General features: G+C 42.6%; 1 protein-coding gene and 1 long non-coding RNA gene across 5 annotated transcripts in view; one reads left to right on the top strand and one right to left on the bottom strand.

The window, feature by feature from the left end:
- Positions 1–17,462, bottom strand: part of LOC122225838 — a 65,065-nt gene that overhangs the window by 9,147 nt on the left and 38,456 nt on the right. The window lies entirely within an intron of this gene.
- Positions 1–17,462, top strand: part of ACMSD (aminocarboxymuconate semialdehyde decarboxylase) — a 55,257-nt gene that overhangs the window by 8,894 nt on the left and 28,901 nt on the right. The window contains exons 3-5 of one of the 2 annotated variants that reach the window (XM_042948531.1): positions 7,522–7,618; positions 12,839–12,888; positions 14,318–14,554. In XM_042948531.1, coding sequence (XP_042804465.1) covers positions 7,522–7,618; positions 12,839–12,888; positions 14,318–14,554 — 384 coding nt within the window. Of the gene's footprint in view, positions 1–7,004; positions 7,619–12,838; positions 12,889–14,317; positions 14,555–17,462 lie in introns of those variants that run through there. The other variant, XM_042948532.1, reaches the window with a different exon arrangement.

The following is a 17,462-nucleotide window of genomic DNA, read 5'->3' on the forward strand; positions in this document are numbered from 1 at the left end:
GAACAGAAAGGAATATGCCTAAATGTAGTGAAAGAGGGAGACGATAGAAAATGAGATTGGTGAGGTAGGCAGGGGCCAGGTCATGGAGGGATGCTGGGGACATGCTGCAGAGTCTGGATTTATTCTCAATGCACAGATGCTCTGGAGGGTCTTAATGGCTTAAAAAGACCACCTTGATGGCTCTGTGGAAAATGAACAGAGACAGGCAGAGTTTAGGGAGCCAAGGGGTGTGAAGAAGCCAGAAAGGTGGGCAGAAGCCTCATCAGACGGGGTCTTGAAGAACAGGTGTAGGCCTTTGTACTTGATCCTGAAGGCAGTGGAGAATAAAGAGTTTTGAACATCAGAATCTCTGGGTGGCTCGTTTTCACCTTCATTAAAGAATGCCCACTAAGTGCTGGTTTAGACACTGTGCTACACTCCTCCCATTAAAAGTGCTAGTTCTACCCCAGGAGCTGATGATCTCAGCTGGCCTCAAATCTGCCTAAGGAAGAGAACAGTCTGGGTGGAGCTGATTTCAAGGCTACTGAGAAGCCCCAAATGCAGGACTGGGAAGTCTGTGATTGGTTTTGAAGTCCAGTTTGTAACCTTGGTACTGCATTTGAATGACTTTCATTTCATTTTGTTTTTATGTCAAGAGATTCATAAACAGGGGCGCCTGGGTGGCTCAGTCGGTTGTGTCTGACTTCGGCTCAGGTCATTATCTTGCGGTCTGTGAGTTCGAGCCCCACATCAGGCTCTGTGCTGACAGCTCAGAGCCTGGAGCCTGTTTCGGATTCTATGCCTCCCTGTTTCTCTGCCCCTCCCCCACTCATGCTCTGTCTCTCTCTCTCAGTCAAAACTAAATAAAACATTAAAAAATTTTAAAAAAGAGAGAGAGAGATTCATAAACAGTAAATCTCCTAAAGAAAACAGGAACGAAAACATTTCATATCTACCACCTACATATTTCCAGCAAAATTGGATACAATTAAATAGAACAAACAGTAACACTCTTCTTCCCTCTCAAAAACAAATCAAAACACAACAGAACCGGATCTGTATTTTTCATAATTATAGTGGTCAGGGATTACAGTCACTGGAAAAACAACTTGCAAATGTAAATAAATATGGAAATTAGGCTAAGCAATGAGAAAATCCAGTATTTGGTAGTTGAAATTTCTTTCTGTTCTCCCACATTCTTTTGAACAAATATTTTGTAGCCCCCATGACTGATTTACCTCGGAGACTCTTGTCCTCTGAAAAATCTTTCCAAAACATTTCTCTGGTCTTCCCCATGTGTTTGTCTTCTTAACCTTTGGTTTTTCATTGCTCTTGGAATGAATCGAGCTTTGTTCACAACTAAAACACACCATTTGTCATTTGGTTGAGTATTTATAAAAGTATAGGTAGCAAGTCAGTTTGCATGGCCTCCTTTCAGAGCCGGTGGGGGGAGAACACTTGGGAACATTTCAGAGGGTAGGCATGGGGTCCTTTACAAATCCTTGGGTCAGAAGCATCAAGAACATCCACTGAGTGCTTTTCAGGCCCTTGGGAATACAATACAGACATGCGTGCACATGCACATACACACATACACATTATTTCTATCTGTTTAGCATTTTCACACATACTATTCTGCGTGATCTCATTAGGTTCCTGCTCTCAAGATTATTTCCCCCATAAAGAAAAACCTGGAGCACCTGGGTGGCTCAGTCAGTTGAGTGTCTGACTTTGGCTCAGATTGTGATCTTGTGGTTCTTGATTTTGAGCCCCACCTTGGGCTCTGCTGTCAGTACAGAGCCCACTTCAGATCCTGTCTCTCACTATCTCTGCCCCTCCCCTGCCCATGCTCCATCTCAAAATAAATAAACATTAGAAAGAAAAAGAAAGAAAGAAAGAAAGAAAGAGAGAGAGAGAGAGAGAGAGAGAGAGAAAGAAAGAAAGAAAGAAAGAAAGAAAGAAAGAAAGAAAGAAAGAAAGAAAAAAGAAAGGCTTACCCAGTTTTTCACCTGGGTCCCAAGCTCAGGACCTTCCATCCCTATAGAGTTGAGATGCATTCATCCTCCTGCTGTGGATGTGTTCTCCATTCTGGAAGCTCCCAGAACCCCATGCTATTGGGATTCTTTGGAGGCTTTCTCATGTAGACATGTTCAATTATTAACTCCATTTCTAGAAGTGGTGGGAGGACTGGAAATTCTAAGCTTCTCATCATGGCTTGGTCTTTCTGATGACCAGCTGCCATCCAGGAGCCATCCAGGAGTCTACTCAGAGTCACATCAATAGAACAAAAGATGCTCCTGGTGCTCTACCACTTAGGAATTTATGAGGGTTTTAGCAGCCCTAAGTCAGGGGTTCAAAGACCAAATGTTAAAGTAAGAGATGCTCCTAGGGTTCTTATTACTTAAGAAATTACAAGGGTTTCAGAAGCTTTGTGCCAGGAACCAGGGGCAGAGACCAATACATATTTTTTCTATTATCTCTCATTCCGTCACTGGGGAGCCAGGAAGCCACTCAAGTGGATAAAGAACACACAGCTCACACAGAATGCTTCAGATTCTGTCTCCCTCTCTCTGTCTCTGTCCCTCCCCAGCTCATGCTCTCTCTCTCTCTCTCTCTGTCTCAAGAATAAAAAAATAAACTTAAACACACACACACACACACACACACACACACACACACACACACACACTTTAAATGACACATGCAGTACCGGTCATTTGAATACCAGCCATATTGGAACTTATTTGTGGATAGTATTAGAATTAGAATGTGAAGAACACCTGAGTGGCTCAATCAGTCAAGCGCCTAACTTTGGCTCAGGTCACAAGGTTCTTGAGTTCGAGCCCCACGTTGAGCTCTGTGCTGACAGCCTGGTGTCTCTCTCTCTCTCTCTTTTTCAAAAATAAATAAGCATTTTTTTAATTAAAAAAAAAAAGAATTAGAATGTGAAAACCAGAAGTGTCACAGATTAGGGTCCCTGGAAATCAGACTCTGAGACAGAAATTAGCATGCAGGAGGTTTATCAGGAAGTGTCGGACAATGGACACCAGTGGGAAGTGAAGAGAACGAAGCAGGATAGAACAGAAGGCAATGTTGAGCTGTGATGTTTCAATGGAGCCTCAGCCAACCCTACCTGGAGCTCTAAAGCTAACCTTCAGAACTGTCCCAAGTTGGGGGTGCGGGAGGACAAAGAGAGGGGCCTTTATAACTCTGTCAACCAGTCATTGGAAGTGGGCTGCCCTGGAAATGAAGCAGGACCTGGAGGGAGGGAGGTGACTCTTCTCAACTGAGGCAGTCTTCCTATCTCCCCATAGGGGCTGATAGCCCAGAGCTGTTGGCAACACTCCCAGAAGCTAGGAGAAAAGGTCTTTTATTCCTGCAGGAGGATTGGAGCAGCATATTACACCATCCTGGGAAGAGACCTTACACATCACTTACTCTAAACTCTTATTTTATAGTTAGTATCTGAGGTTCTGGGAGGTTAAGTGTTTACACATAGGATCCTGGTCTCCTGACTTCTTCAATACCATGATTTCTATTATGTCATGGTGTTCTGGCTTTAAAAATATTAGAGGTATATTTGAAATGGTTTTTCTGGGTGGCAATCGTTGGTTGGGAAGCTTTTAAAAAAAGAACTTGGTTTTCTTTAGAGAGTTTAGAAAAATGAAATTTTTTTGTGGGTTGAATAAATTAGAGCAGCTTACTCCAATTATTTGGTTATTAGTTTAGTTTAAGATCTTGGTTGACACTGATGTTAACGTTAAAAACATAACCCAAGAGACTCCTCTGTCCTACCCCCAGCACCAAGTGCTGCCCTCTGAGGCACATTTGCAGCCCTGAAAAGACACTGGGTCCCCAAATGTAAAGTGAGAGGGATCAAGAATTGATTCTTAACAATGGCTGTCAGGTCCCAAAATTCTGGCTGAAGAAACAATGAGAATTGGGAGCCTATTATGGGATACAGCCGCTTCTCTGTGGTACTTGACAGTCAGAAAGACTTCTACTGACAGTTACTGTCATTCATCAGCCTTACCATGGATCCAACAGGAAGGATGTGGAGAGAGAGGTTTAGTGAGTCTGATTTTCCTGCCATGCAATGAGTACAATCCCCTCAAAAGATCAGAACGTTTAGGAAATGATAGTAACTAACCTTTGCCTACTAGATAGCCCCCAATTACCAATATCAGTGTGGTGGTGTGGAAAATGGCTCCATAAACTTGGGTCTTATCCCCGCCCTAAACCAACTTAGTGTACGACTTTGGACAAGTCAATGCATCCATAAGATGCAAGAGTTGAACTAAATGACTCATTTCTGCTTTAATGTGCTCTTCTTTGTCTGAAACCAAAACTTACTCATCTATCTCCCAGAAAAACCCAAACTCCTCCCCTGCCATTGATAATATATGGTAAAATTTGGTCCAAAATGATTGAGCATATTCTCTGAGGTGCTAAATTCTTTACTAACATTCTACTATTGGGACACCTGGGTGGCTCAGTCAATTAAGGCTCAGGTTGTGATCTCACAGTTCATGAGTTTGAGCCCTGCATTGGGTTCTCTGCTGTCAGCACAGAGACTGCTTCAGATCCTCTGTCTTCCTCTGTCTTTGCCCCTCACCCGCACACGCACTCTCTCTCTTTCTCTCAAAACTAAATAAACATTAAAAAAAATTTTTTAAACATTCTATTACTGAATCTCCTGTTTCACTCAGTGTTCTAAGATGCAAACAAAAGAACCCACTCTAGCTTGCTTAAGTGGAAAGGCAGCTCACAGACCTCCTGGGAGGACAAAAGATCAATCCATGAGGCTGTGCTAACATGCACAATGCCCAATCATACCTGGGGGGGGGGGGGGGGGGGGCTGTGTCAGCAAAGATGCAAGTGCTGCCTCTTCTAGCCAGAGACAGGAACCTCACACTCAGGCTGAGACTGGAGACCAAAGTGCTACCATTTCTGCTCTAGCCACGTCTGATACCTCAGACAGCACCCATACCAGAAGGTAGCTTTTACACGCATGTTAGTACCCTCACTACAAGGGAGGCTGGGAAAGTGAAGTCGGGAATCTCCCTCATAAACTTCCCTTACACACAGAAGTGTTCCAAGGATGCTGGGTGGCCACAAGCATGACAAATATAATCATCTACATTTTGCAAATAGAAAAAGTGAGTCTTCAGCCCAGAAATCCCCTAACTTGGCCAATTCTACTGTAGTAAGTATTTTCATGAGATTTAAACCCAGGTTTGTCAGAATACATGCTCTTCAGCACTCTGCTATTCTGATTATTTTATGGTGTTTAAGCTTCCCTATTTAGGAGTAAAAGAAACATAAAGCCTCTAATTTGGCAAATAAAAGTTTATTTCTTGATTTTTTTCTTTTACCGTCATTCCTCTCCCCTCCCTTCTTCACCAAATGGAAAGACATGTGTTCCTATATTCTCTTTGTGCAATCAGTATCATTCAAGATTCTTGGTGGCAAATAACAAAAACCAACAATGGTTAGTTTAAGCAGAAAAGGAATTAGTTGCAAGTATTTTAAGCCCCTCAAGAATTACACATGCCTAGGGAACCACAATCATAAGATGTGCAGGTGATTGAAGCCACAGCCAATGCCACACCACAGGACTAGCCTGGCTAGGGCATTGCTGCCTCCTAGCTGGACACTGGACACTGCCACTGGTACCACTGCCAATGGACACAGCATGTAGCCACTGCTGGCATCGCTGGGAGAATAAATTCACTGATCCTGTCTTTTTGCATCCCTTGATCTTGATTAAAACCCAAGCATTGACTGGTCAAGCTTGGGGCAAGGAGAGCAAGTATTGGAGCTTTGGGGCTTTATCAAAGGGAGTCTGGGACCTGCCTCCACCAAGACTCTCACAGGAGATTCCCCAATCTGGGAAGGTTGTTCAGATGCTGCCAAGGTCAGAAAAGGATGGGAACTGAAATCAATCCTGATGTCCAGAGACTCAAGTCTGCCGAGTTGTAGACATCTCAGTTACACAAGTCACTTGCTTGCTGACCTTTTCCACAGCCATCAGAAATGAAAACATAGGGTCACCTCGGTGCCTCAGTTGCTTAAGTGTCTGTCTTTGGCTCAGATCATGATCTCACGGCTCATGAGTTCAAGCCCTACATCAGGTTCTGTGCTGACAGCTCAGAGCCTGGAACCTATTTCAGATTCTGTGTCTCCCTCTCTCTCTCGGTCCCTCCTCTGTTCACTCTCTGTCTCTCTCTCTGTCTCAAAAATAAATATACATTAAAAAAAAATTTTACAAAGAAATGAAACATGAATGTGAGGTCTTACTTATGCATGCCAAATATGAACGGTCTGCCACACGTGAAGGTAAAAAGTAGCTGGCTTCCTCCATGTAGGAGGCAGGGAAGGTCTTATCCATGGAATAGAAGGATGGAGAAGGAAGCTGTGGCAAGGCCTGTGTGCAACTCATGATCAAGCCAAGAGGACGAGCAGAAGGGCAGAGGACTCCACCAAGCAGAGCACAAGGCCTCTGATCACCACATACCCACTAGGCCAAATCATATAGGGCCCAAAGGCAAGTCTGAGCCCCTGAAGCACCACAGAGGTAGTGTGCCCTCAAAGCAGGGGAATATCAGGGGATAGTCTAGTCCCTAATTAGCCATACATCATGAATAGCAAGTACTTACAATAACCAACACTTAACATGTGTCAGATACTTCACTCAGTACCTTATATGGATTACCCATTCCATGCTTACAACATCCCTTTAAGGTAAGTAACATTATTCCTATTTTAGAGATGAGAAAACTGAGTCTCAGAGATGTTTTTTTAACTTGCTCAAGGCTACACAGTAAGTGGTAGAATGGTGATTTGTACCTGATGACTCTGATATCAAAGACCTGGATAAGACTTTTCCCTTTTCTCTAGGGATCACCAAATGGAAGTCCAATTTAGAGGATCCCTGCACTGAGTATTAAACATGGTGTACACAGGCAGACATGGTGCCTGGTGGAAGCCAGCAGCTCAGCACCAAATTTCATACATGCTACTAAAGTGATTCACTTCATTGCCTGCCTCCTACTGCAGGTGTTGACATCAGTGAGACTTGCTCTGCTAGATAAATCATTTACTGTCACTACCCATCTGTTGCTCCTCTATAAAACAAAAAGGTTGGACTAGATGTCTATCTTAGAAGCCCTTTCCAAATCTAAAATGTTATGGATCTGGATTTTTCCAGACACTGGGCCATCCTCTCAGGTCTTGCAGCCAGCAGTTCAGATCAGCAAGGTGACCAGCCATCCTCAGTATGCAGCCCCAAAGGGCTATGGCCATGACCTTTTTCTCTCTATGTCCAGCCACAGACACTCACAGAGCACACCCCTTTGATTCAAAGTCAACATTAAGGCATGAGGATAAAAAGCTGAGGCCTGTTAAATGAACAGACTTCTACTTCTTTGAGGACTAAGTAAAAACCCCTAAAAACATTAGGGGAGAACCATGTTCCAAAGCATACAATGAAGAATAAGTAAGCTTAGGCCACCTTTTGCTGATGTGAGTTTTGTCTCCTAGGGGGAAGCAAAGATGCTGAAAGATGGGAGGGTCTTCAGAGTGGTCCAAGAGAACTGCTGGGATCCAGAAGTTCGTATTAGAGAAATGGACCAAGCAGGTACTTACGACAAGAAATACTACCAATGTTTGCATCTAATGTAAAAGGAATGTCTGTGTCTAAAATGTGTTGACCACCACTTGATGTGATTTGTGTGATAAACAGCTTCTGATTGCCTTTTTACCATGGGCCAGCCTATTACAGCTTTGCTGGGGGAGGGATGGGACCTTCCACTTACAATGTTTTTAGAGTGTGGATTTAAATTTTTTTTTTTATTAGGTATAACCTATTTTAAAGTAGAATGCTATGTCATCAAAAAAGATAAAAGTGGTATTTTATTACTTTAAACTTTTTAACTTCAAATGTCTTTACTTACTATAAAGTCAAGTAAAACAGTAAAAATTAGAATTCACAGATTAAGGATGCCAATTGCTTGTTTAGTCAGATTTGGGAATCCATTTTCTTTCTATGGTTTGTCTCAGTGCACAGTACACAGAACATCCCCATTGACATATAAGGGGTGGGAAGGGTAATAGTTAAAAAGAAAGTTAATCATATAATCTCAGAATACTCTACAATGAAACTAATCCAGAACTCTGAAAGAGGAGAATTAGGAAATTCTTGTTTCAAAGCTGAATCACTAACAATTTCTAAGAACTGCTTGGTTTTCCTTATCTTATATTTAAGATATAAAGGATTTATAATTTAAAATTAGAATTAGAATTTAAAAGAATTTCAGGGCCACCTGGGTGGCTCAGTCAGTTAAGTGTCCAACTCTTGATTTTGGATCAGCTCATGGTCTCACAGTTAGTGAGATCAGGCTGCATGTCAGGCTCTATGCTGACAGCGTGGAGCCTGCTTAGGACTCTCTGTCTCTCCCTCTGTCTCTGCCCCTCCCCCACTCTCTCTCTGTCTCTCTCTCTCTCTCTCAAAATAAATAAACTTTAAAGAAAAAATAATTTCAAAGACTATCTAAAATAAGGTATGATGGCCATGTTGTGCTTTCACTTATTACTACCTGGTTGACTGTGCCACCTGAGGAACATATGCTCCAAGAAGCTACACTGAGCCTTCTGGACATGCAAGAGCTGTGCCCATGTGCTATGACGGGGAACTCACCACTGCAACACCATCAGGCCTAAAATTTGACATTAGTGGTCTAGATTTAAAATGGAAAACAAAGAATGCATATACATAAATGAAAGAGCAGTTTAGAATTAGCAGCTTCTTTATCAAAGACCAATTTATAAGATCTTCAAATATATACAGAGACAGCAGAAGATGTTTTATTCCAAAGTCTGCACAAAATGAGTAACCTGCCAGCCCCAAATGAGGAGGTAGTCTCTAGCATGTTAGAATTTGTTCTAGGATTGGGGCACCTGGATGGGGTACCTGGATGGAAGTTAAGCATCCAACTTCAGCTCAGGTCATGATCTCATGGCTTGTGAGTTCGAGCCCTGCACTGGGCTCTGTGCTGACAGCTCAGAGCTCAGAGCCTAGAGCCTGCCTCCAATTCTGTGTCCCTCTTTCATTCTGCCCCTCCCCTGCTCATGCATTCAGGCACTCTCTCTCTCTTTCTCTCTCAGGAATAGATAAACATTAAAAAAAATTTTTTTTTTTTAAGAATTTGGTCTAGGGGCACCTGGGTGGCTCAGTCAGTTGGGCGTCTGACTTCGGCTCAGGTCATGATCTCACGGTCCGTGTGTTCAAGCCCCGCGTCAGGCTCTGTGCTATCAGTTCGGAGCCTGGAGCCTGCTTCGGATTGTGTCTCCCTCTCTCTCTGCCCCACCCCCACTCACGCTCTGTCTCTCTTTTTCAAAAAATGAATAAAAATTAAAAAAATTTAAAAAAAAAGAATTTGGTCTAGGATACTTTTGGTCAGGTACTGCTTTACATATATTTTTTAAACAATTAAAAATATATTTAAATGGCATTCAGGGGCGCTTGGGTGACTCAGTTGGGTAAGCATCCAACTGTTGGTTTTGGCTTAGGTCATGATCTCACAGGTTCATGAGTTAGAGCCCCATACTGGGCTCCAAGCTGACAGTGCAGAGCCTGCTTGGAATTCCTTCTCTCTCTCTCTCTCTGCCCCACCCCACACACATATGCGCTCGCTCTCTCTCTCTCAAAATAAATAAATAAAGTTTAAAAAATAAAAAAAAACTGGCATTCAAATTGAACATTGCAGAAAGTCTGAAGCATTTCTGTAGACTATTCCACAGAACACAAAAGTATATGCCCCAGTTCTAGAAGTATATGGGGTGGGAGGGGAGCAAGACAGAACAAGCTTCCCAGACCTAGAGCAAAGAGCAAGGTTTTGCTCTAAATGTGAAGCTTGAGGGGCCCCTGCGTGGATCGGTTGGTTAAGTGTCTGACTTGGGCTCAGGTCATGATCTCGCGGTCCATGGGTTCGAGCCCCGCATTGGGCTCTGTGCTGACAGCTCAGAACCTGGAGCCTGCTTCAGATTCTGTGTCTTCCTCTCTCTCTCTCTCTGCCCCTCCTGGCTTGTGCTCTACCTCCAAAAATAAATTTAAAATGTTAAAAAATAATTTAAATGTGAAGCTTGAGCAAGGACCCACCCTTTCAAAGAAAACTTAGTGGAAATGACACTCAGATAACTGGTGTCAGAACCACTGCCTATGACTGCAGTTTAGATGAAGTGTGCTTCCTTCAGTTTTTGTTTTGTGTTTAATTCCATGGCTATCCTTGAGAGAACCATTGTGACTAACCTTTGCTGAGCATTTACTTTGTGCTAGGCACAGCTCTCAGCACCTACCATGTATTAACTCAATTAACTCACTATAAATTAACTCACTATAACAACACTAGGAGATAGTATCTATTATTATGCCAATTTTATAGATGAAGAAACTGAGGGACGGAGGTTAAGCAATTTGTCCAATATCACACAGCTTGTAGGGAGCAGAAACAGGATTTGAACCCAGGCAGTCTGACCCAAAGGCTTAACAACTATATCCTACCACCTCCATGGAGGTAAGAAAATAAAATGATGAAGGCCCAGCATAGAAGATTCCAGAAATCCATGCCATCTTCACCGGGAGGGAAATGTAACTGGCAGCCACTGGGTCTCTTCACTACAAGATCCAACACAGAGCTGAGAAAGACCAAAATAAGATATCAATGAGATGACATTTTTGTGTCTCCAAAGCCCTCAACTAGGTTGAATTCTTCTTGAAGCTGGTTCTGGAACCAACCCAGGAAGGTTAGAATTGGTGAGGGATGGAGTGGGAGCTCAGTCCTCTCTACATGAAGGAAGCTAAAAGTCCCAGAGAAGTCAGAGGGATGTGAGCACATACCTGCTCACATTTAATCCTCCCTCAACAGTACCAATTATTACCTAAGGAATGCAAGGAGGTTAAGTAATTTGCTCAGGATCACACAGCTAGTAAATGGCAGAGCTAGGATTGTACCTACGGCCGCTTCTCTCATTCCACCACAAAAGCTTTCCCCAAACCTCTCTCAGGATAAGGATTACCTGTGGTGCTTGCTAAAATTCTTTTTGGGGCCCCATCCACTGAATCAGAATGTCCAAAGGAGGGCCTAGGCACTTTTTTTTATAACAACATCCCTTACCATTTTAATCAACAGGTAAATTTGGGGAATATCGTGCTATGTCATAGGGTCCAAGACCCCTGTTTTAAAACATATAAGCTCCAATTAGATTAGATTTGGTTTTTTTCCCTTTCAGCTCCCAGAGACCAAAGAATATGTATCCAAACCAACCAACTCACAAATTGTGCAATTTACCATGCTAACATGAGATCTATGACATGCAATGGCCACTGGGGTGTAGGGAAAGAGCAACGCTGGACAGGAGCCTCATTCCACCACTTTTAAGCCATGTGACTTCACACCTAATATACAAACTGTAGAAATGAAATAGAGCAATGTAAGCAAAAATATTCAGGTAAAACGTAAAGATTTTACAATTGAAAGGAGCTTATCTCTTTTCTACTAATCAATGAACGTAAATATTATCTTGTAACAATGTTTTGACAGTGCTCTCTAATCAAACACTGTCATCTCTAGTCCTCACTAAATAATAGTTTATTCTTTCATTCATTGGGTCTGGTCTACATGCCAGATACCTCTCTGGACACTAGAGATATAGACAGGCTCACGTGGTTTTTACCTTGAAGGAGGGGAAACCACAGAGTGAGCCACTAAACACAGTAGTGACAGACTGCATAGAAAAGGAAAGGAATGGAACAATGGGTGAGAGAGTGGCTGGAGTTGGGGAAGACCTCTCTGAGGAGCTGACATTTCAACCAAGAACTAAAGGTGAAAAGGAGCCTATCCTATGATGAGCCAAAACAAGAGCATTCCATGCAGGTGGAACAGCAGGACAGTAAAGTGCTCCAAAGAACAGGCAGGAGGCCAACAAAGAGCAATGGGAGCCCTGGGAGAGACTGTGTGGGGCCTCCTACACCATGTTCAAGTCTAGATTTTACTCTAAGTGTGATGAAAAGTCCTTGGAAGCTTTAAGCAAGGAAGTGACTTGATCTGAGTTTTACCTCTTACTCTGATTTCCGAATAGAGAACAAACTGTACGAGAACAAGAATGAGGGTAGGAGACCAGTTTGGAGCTTCTGCATTGGTCCACATACGCCTGTGGCTTGGACCAGGTAGTAGCAGGAAATGGGAAAGATGGGCAATGAAAGGAACTGGAGTAGAGCTAACAGGACTTGCTAGTGGGTTGGATGTGGGTAAGGCAGAAGGAGGAACCAGCTCGGTTGGGCAGCATCTCTCCTAATACCCCAGCTCCAGGAGCTTGAAGACAAGAGATTTTAGGCATCCTGGTTGCTGGATTCTGGGACCAAACCCAGAGACCCATTCTGGGCATTCCATTCCAGACAGTGGGACTCCACCCAGAGTCCCTTAGGAGATGAATTAAAAGGGAAGGTGGCTAAGAAACTGTCACCCATGAACTAAAATGAAAAGCTCTGAAAGAATTAATGGAAAAATGACTTGCTTAAATAAAACTTCACAGGAAGGAGGGTAGAAATAGCTCTTGACAAATGGGGCAAATTAATTTTTTCTTGAATGATGTCATTTTTGTCCAGTCTTCATCCCTCCCCCTAGACTTGGGGCTGAGGGATAAGGGAGGCCTGCGGCAGAGAGCCTGAAAGAAGGGAGACAGGGAGGAACAGCAGGGAAGGGGAGATTGAGATGGAGACTTCCTGGGCCTGGGGAAATGCCAGAAGAGTGACTGGACTATTCATGTCATTGTCTTTGTCTTTCTTTGTGTCTGTGTCTAGGGGTGACCGTGCAAGCTCTTTCCACAGTTCCTGTCATGTTTAGTTACTGGGTAAGTGTGAACCTGAAATCATCTCCTTGGTGGATGGAGGCCCATGTCAGGCTCACAAGAGAGTAGACAGATACCTCAAGTCTTGACATCACCCCCCCACACACACCAATTCTCCTTCTCTTTAGAGACCAGCAGTCACCCCCAGCTTCTCACACTGCAGTGTCACTTCCCCAGCCTTTTTCCTAGTCATGTTCTTGCTCTAGACCCGCACGGTCCAGAATGGTAGCCAGGAGCCACGTGTCAGTAAGTGACTTATATTACATTTCCACTGAATGGGTCAGTTCTAGACTCAACCTTAATCCCATCAGAACTTGCCTGTCTCATGATTCATTCCAGCACTGCCTTGCTGAGTAAATGACAAGCAAGTTTATTCTGAGACGACAATGATTACAGAGTGAGAGCGATAATAATGGCCTCATATGTTGCCTCTCCCAGGGAAACACACAGTTCAAAATGGGATTCCTGCAGTTGGATGCCTTTCCCCAAGTGATCAAGTCTCACATGCTGAGTTTCAGGCATGATCGCAAGCCTGTGGAAGGTCATTTTTGTACATAGCTGGGGGTGCACTAAGTATCCATTCAACCACGTAAATATTCATTTGTGTTGTGATTTAAGGAGCAATGGAAATAGCACCTGCTCCCACATAGTTCCCCCCACCTGTGCTCATAGTCCAGCATTAGTATTTTAGTCTTTATCCGTTCCTGTGATTAGACTCATTCTTTAAAATAAAAATGCCCTAAGATTTCAATATGGTCAAACTTATAAGATTGCATACCATTTTGACTGGACCACTGGAATTTCAAGAGAGTACCAAACTCCTGGCAGTGGGGTGGGATGAAGTTAAAAGGAAAGAGAACAACAAAGAAGGGAAAGTTAGGGGAACAGAGAGCCAACCATCTACATTCAACATTTTGCTAAGGTAACTCTTGAGTGTCACCGCCAATGGGAAGGATGGAGAGGAACACAGACAGGGACAGGAGGGGGTCCCATGATGAGGCATGACAAGGAGGTGTGCTGCTGGTGGTGTGGGGCACTCACCAGGCCTTGCCTCCTGCCTGGAGGAGCTGTGGTGCTCTGTGTTCAGCCTTTCAGGCCCTTGTCTGAGCTGGGATGGGCGGGGGAGTGTGGCCCATCCTCATTCCATCTCTTCTACAGAATGACAGCAGGTCCAGTAACTGTGTCTATCCCTTCCAATGATAGCTTCAATTTTCTAATCAATCAGCAATATACTAGCAGTTTTCTTTGCATTTAGTGATCTGCTTCAGGGTCCCCTGCAGCCAGTGCCTATTTGAATGTACCCCAGCTTGTTGAGGGGTAAAGCCATAGAGAATGACAAATGGTTCAGCCCAAGGGAGGTGTTGTTCAGAGCAAATATCTAAAGAAGTATAGGTTTTGAACATTATGGTTCTCCCTTACCTGTTTCTATCAGGCCAAACCTCAGGACACTTTAGACCTGTGCCAGCTTTTAAACAACGACCTAGCTGCCACCGTTGCAAAGCACCCCAGGAGGTTTGTGGGTCTGGGGACATTGCCCATGCAGGCCCCTGAGCTGGCCGTCAAGGAAATGGAGCGCTGTGTGAAGGAGCTGGGTTTTCCAGGGGTCCAGATTGGCTCCCACATCAATGAATGGGACCTGAACGCGCAGGAACTCTTCCCCATCTATGCAGTGAGTATGCAGCGCTCGCTCAGCCAACGTGCAACTGGGCCAGGCACTGTGCTCGGTGCTGGAGGACAGAATATCAGTGTGCCACTCCCCTGGCAGGGGGAGAGAAAGATGCCTGATGACATGCTACACACAGCAGGAAACGTGGACAGAGTCCCCCAAAAGGAATGGGCCATTCCACTAGAAGAAGGACAGGCAGAAATGCTTCCCTGATCAGCCCAGAGTTGGCTCAGGAAAATCTCTTACTTTCCATCCCTCATGCTATCTTCCTACTCTTTCATTTGGAAGCTGAAATATTACCCTCATCGCAGCCATGGTGTAAAAGACCATGCTAGTGACATGCAAAAAAAAAAAAAAAAAAAAAAAAAATTATTTTGCTTTAGAAAAAAAATACTTTTTCAAATTATGAAGTGATTTTGAAGAAATTCTGGAAAATACAGAAAATCCCAAAGAGAAAAACAAAAATAAACCATAATCCCACTACCCAAAGGTAAATAACCACTGTTATTATATATTTCATTTGACTTTTTGCTTGTGTGTTTCTGCATATATCTATATTTTAAATCTGAATTCTACTACATATGTGATTTCATATCATAATCAAGAATTTCCAATATATATCAAAATTCTTTTAATGTGTGATTTTTAAATAACTGCATAATATTCCAACATATGGATATATTTTCATTCATTTAACCAGTCCTCAATTAAGATACTTTCTAAGCCATATATCTTGAAAATGTATAATTAAAATATGTAACACAAAACAAAGCCACAAAATGCTAACATTTGAAACTAAACTGGTGAGTATATATGGAAGTTCATGGTACTATTGTTTACAACTTTCTATATTTGAAATATTGCATTACAAAGTATATTTTTAGGAACTCAGTGCCATTTTCATCTCTTAAGTATCCCCCTAAAGTGTCCACAGTCCCATGATCCTCTCTACCAGTCTTCCTCCACCCTGCTGTTCTTTCTGCAACTAAATCTGCTTTTCTTAGTATCAGGAATCAAGATGCATAATTCTACTTTCATTTGCACTTTTTTATTTCTTCCCTCCTAGAATTATAACAGTATTGTTTTCTATTCTTTCATTGCAAATGGAAAATTTTCAATAATGCATTAAATAGATGTAGGTGGACTCATTAGGCACTGTAATCACTGATCATTTATGTATTCCTTTAATATTTATTGAGCTCTGACTACATGCAAAAATTTTTCCATGTCTGTTATCTGTGGACGCTGCCCACCAGTTGAGGGTGGGGGTTACCTATTAAATTGCCTCCTAAATAACCTGAAAGATTTAATGTTCCTCTAAATATTGAACTCCCTGGAGATTACTGGCTGCAGTGGCTGACTGATGCAATGAATGTTTTCTAGAAACTTTAATGGGCTCTGAAAGAGGATTTATTTACTTGTGCATCCAAGTTGTTTTCAACACAATGTAAGAAGCCTTCGACTGCAAGTCATTTTATTATTCACTGGGATTGGGTTTATGAATTACTAAGGAGCTCAAAAAGCAAGAGCTACCAGTTGCCATCCCAAATGGATATTTTCCATATAACTAGCTCAACCCATCACTCATTCTAAATAAGCTGTTTTGGGGGCTGGTCTCTTGGGGGATTCAGGAGAGCATCCAGGCCCTGGCTGACTTGTGGTATCTTGGGGATGGCAGCACAATTGTTTGGTTAGCAAGACTTGGCAGCTTCACTAGTCTCTAACTTGTGTCAATAACATGGCTGAAGCAAATGAGAGGAGTTACCATGAGCCAAGCTGACTTTGTCATTTCAAGGGGATCCTGGAGTTCCAAAGTGTCTAACCATCCCCTTTATCTCCGAGACTACCATTCTTAGTGGGTGAACCCAACCATACATGCTCAGGTCAGTTTTCAGGCACAAAAATGATCTTGTTACAAGTATGAGGCAGACAGACTGATAGTGGCAGATTGCCTGCCTCTCCCATTTACCAGCCGTAAGACCTGAGTGAGTTACCTAGCCTCTATTTGCCTTAGTTTCTTTCTCTGTAAAATGAGAGTAATAACAGTGCTCATCCCAGAAGGTGTTATGCTAAGTGAAATAAGTCAGAGGAAGACAAATACCATATAATTTCACTTTTATGTGGAATCTAAAAGACAAACGAACAAATAAGAACAGTAACAGAGGGGAAGAAGCTGTGGGATGGGCAAACTGGGTGAAGGGGGATGGGGGGTACAGGTTTCCAGTTATGGAATGAATAAGTCACGAGGATGAAAGGTACAGCACAGGGAATATTGTCAACGATATTATAATAGAGTTGTATGGTGACAGAAGGTAGCTAAGTTGTGTGAGCACAGCATAACATACAGAGTTGTCACACTGCCATATTGTACACCTGAAAATAATGTAACATGTGTGTCAACTGTATTTCAATTTTTAAAAGTACTCATCTTATAAAGGATTAAACTAGTTAACAACTGTAAAATTCTTATAACATCTTTGGCACATGGCAAGTTCTCAATTAATATGAGATATGATTTTGAGAGTTTAAGTGCCTTTTTGTGTTCTCTACAATGCCTCACATACAGAAGGGATCAAAAGTATTTACTAATTTGAATTGAATAGAAATGTACTATAACAGTCACATAGAATAAAGTTACATCCTAATGAGGAGTCAAATCTCACTGAGATACCATGATTTTGTAACTTTGTCAAGTCAATCCATCCGAAAAAGATGACCCAGACTAATTATCAGAAACTAATTAGCTTCTCTTCCTTCTGCCCCCAGAACCTGATGAATTAGAAGCCCTTTCTCTCCAACCTACTCTTTACCTACCACTTCCAGAATCCCTTACTGTCCAAGAATTGCTTTTCCATTTTATTTTTTTTATTTGTTTCATGTTTATTTATTTATTGTGAAGGAGAGAAAACAC

This window comes from Panthera leo, chromosome C1 (genome assembly GCF_018350215.1).
Source record: "Panthera leo isolate Ple1 chromosome C1, P.leo_Ple1_pat1.1, whole genome shotgun sequence".
In the NCBI taxonomy this organism is placed as follows: Eukaryota; Metazoa; Chordata; class Mammalia; order Carnivora; family Felidae; genus Panthera; species Panthera leo.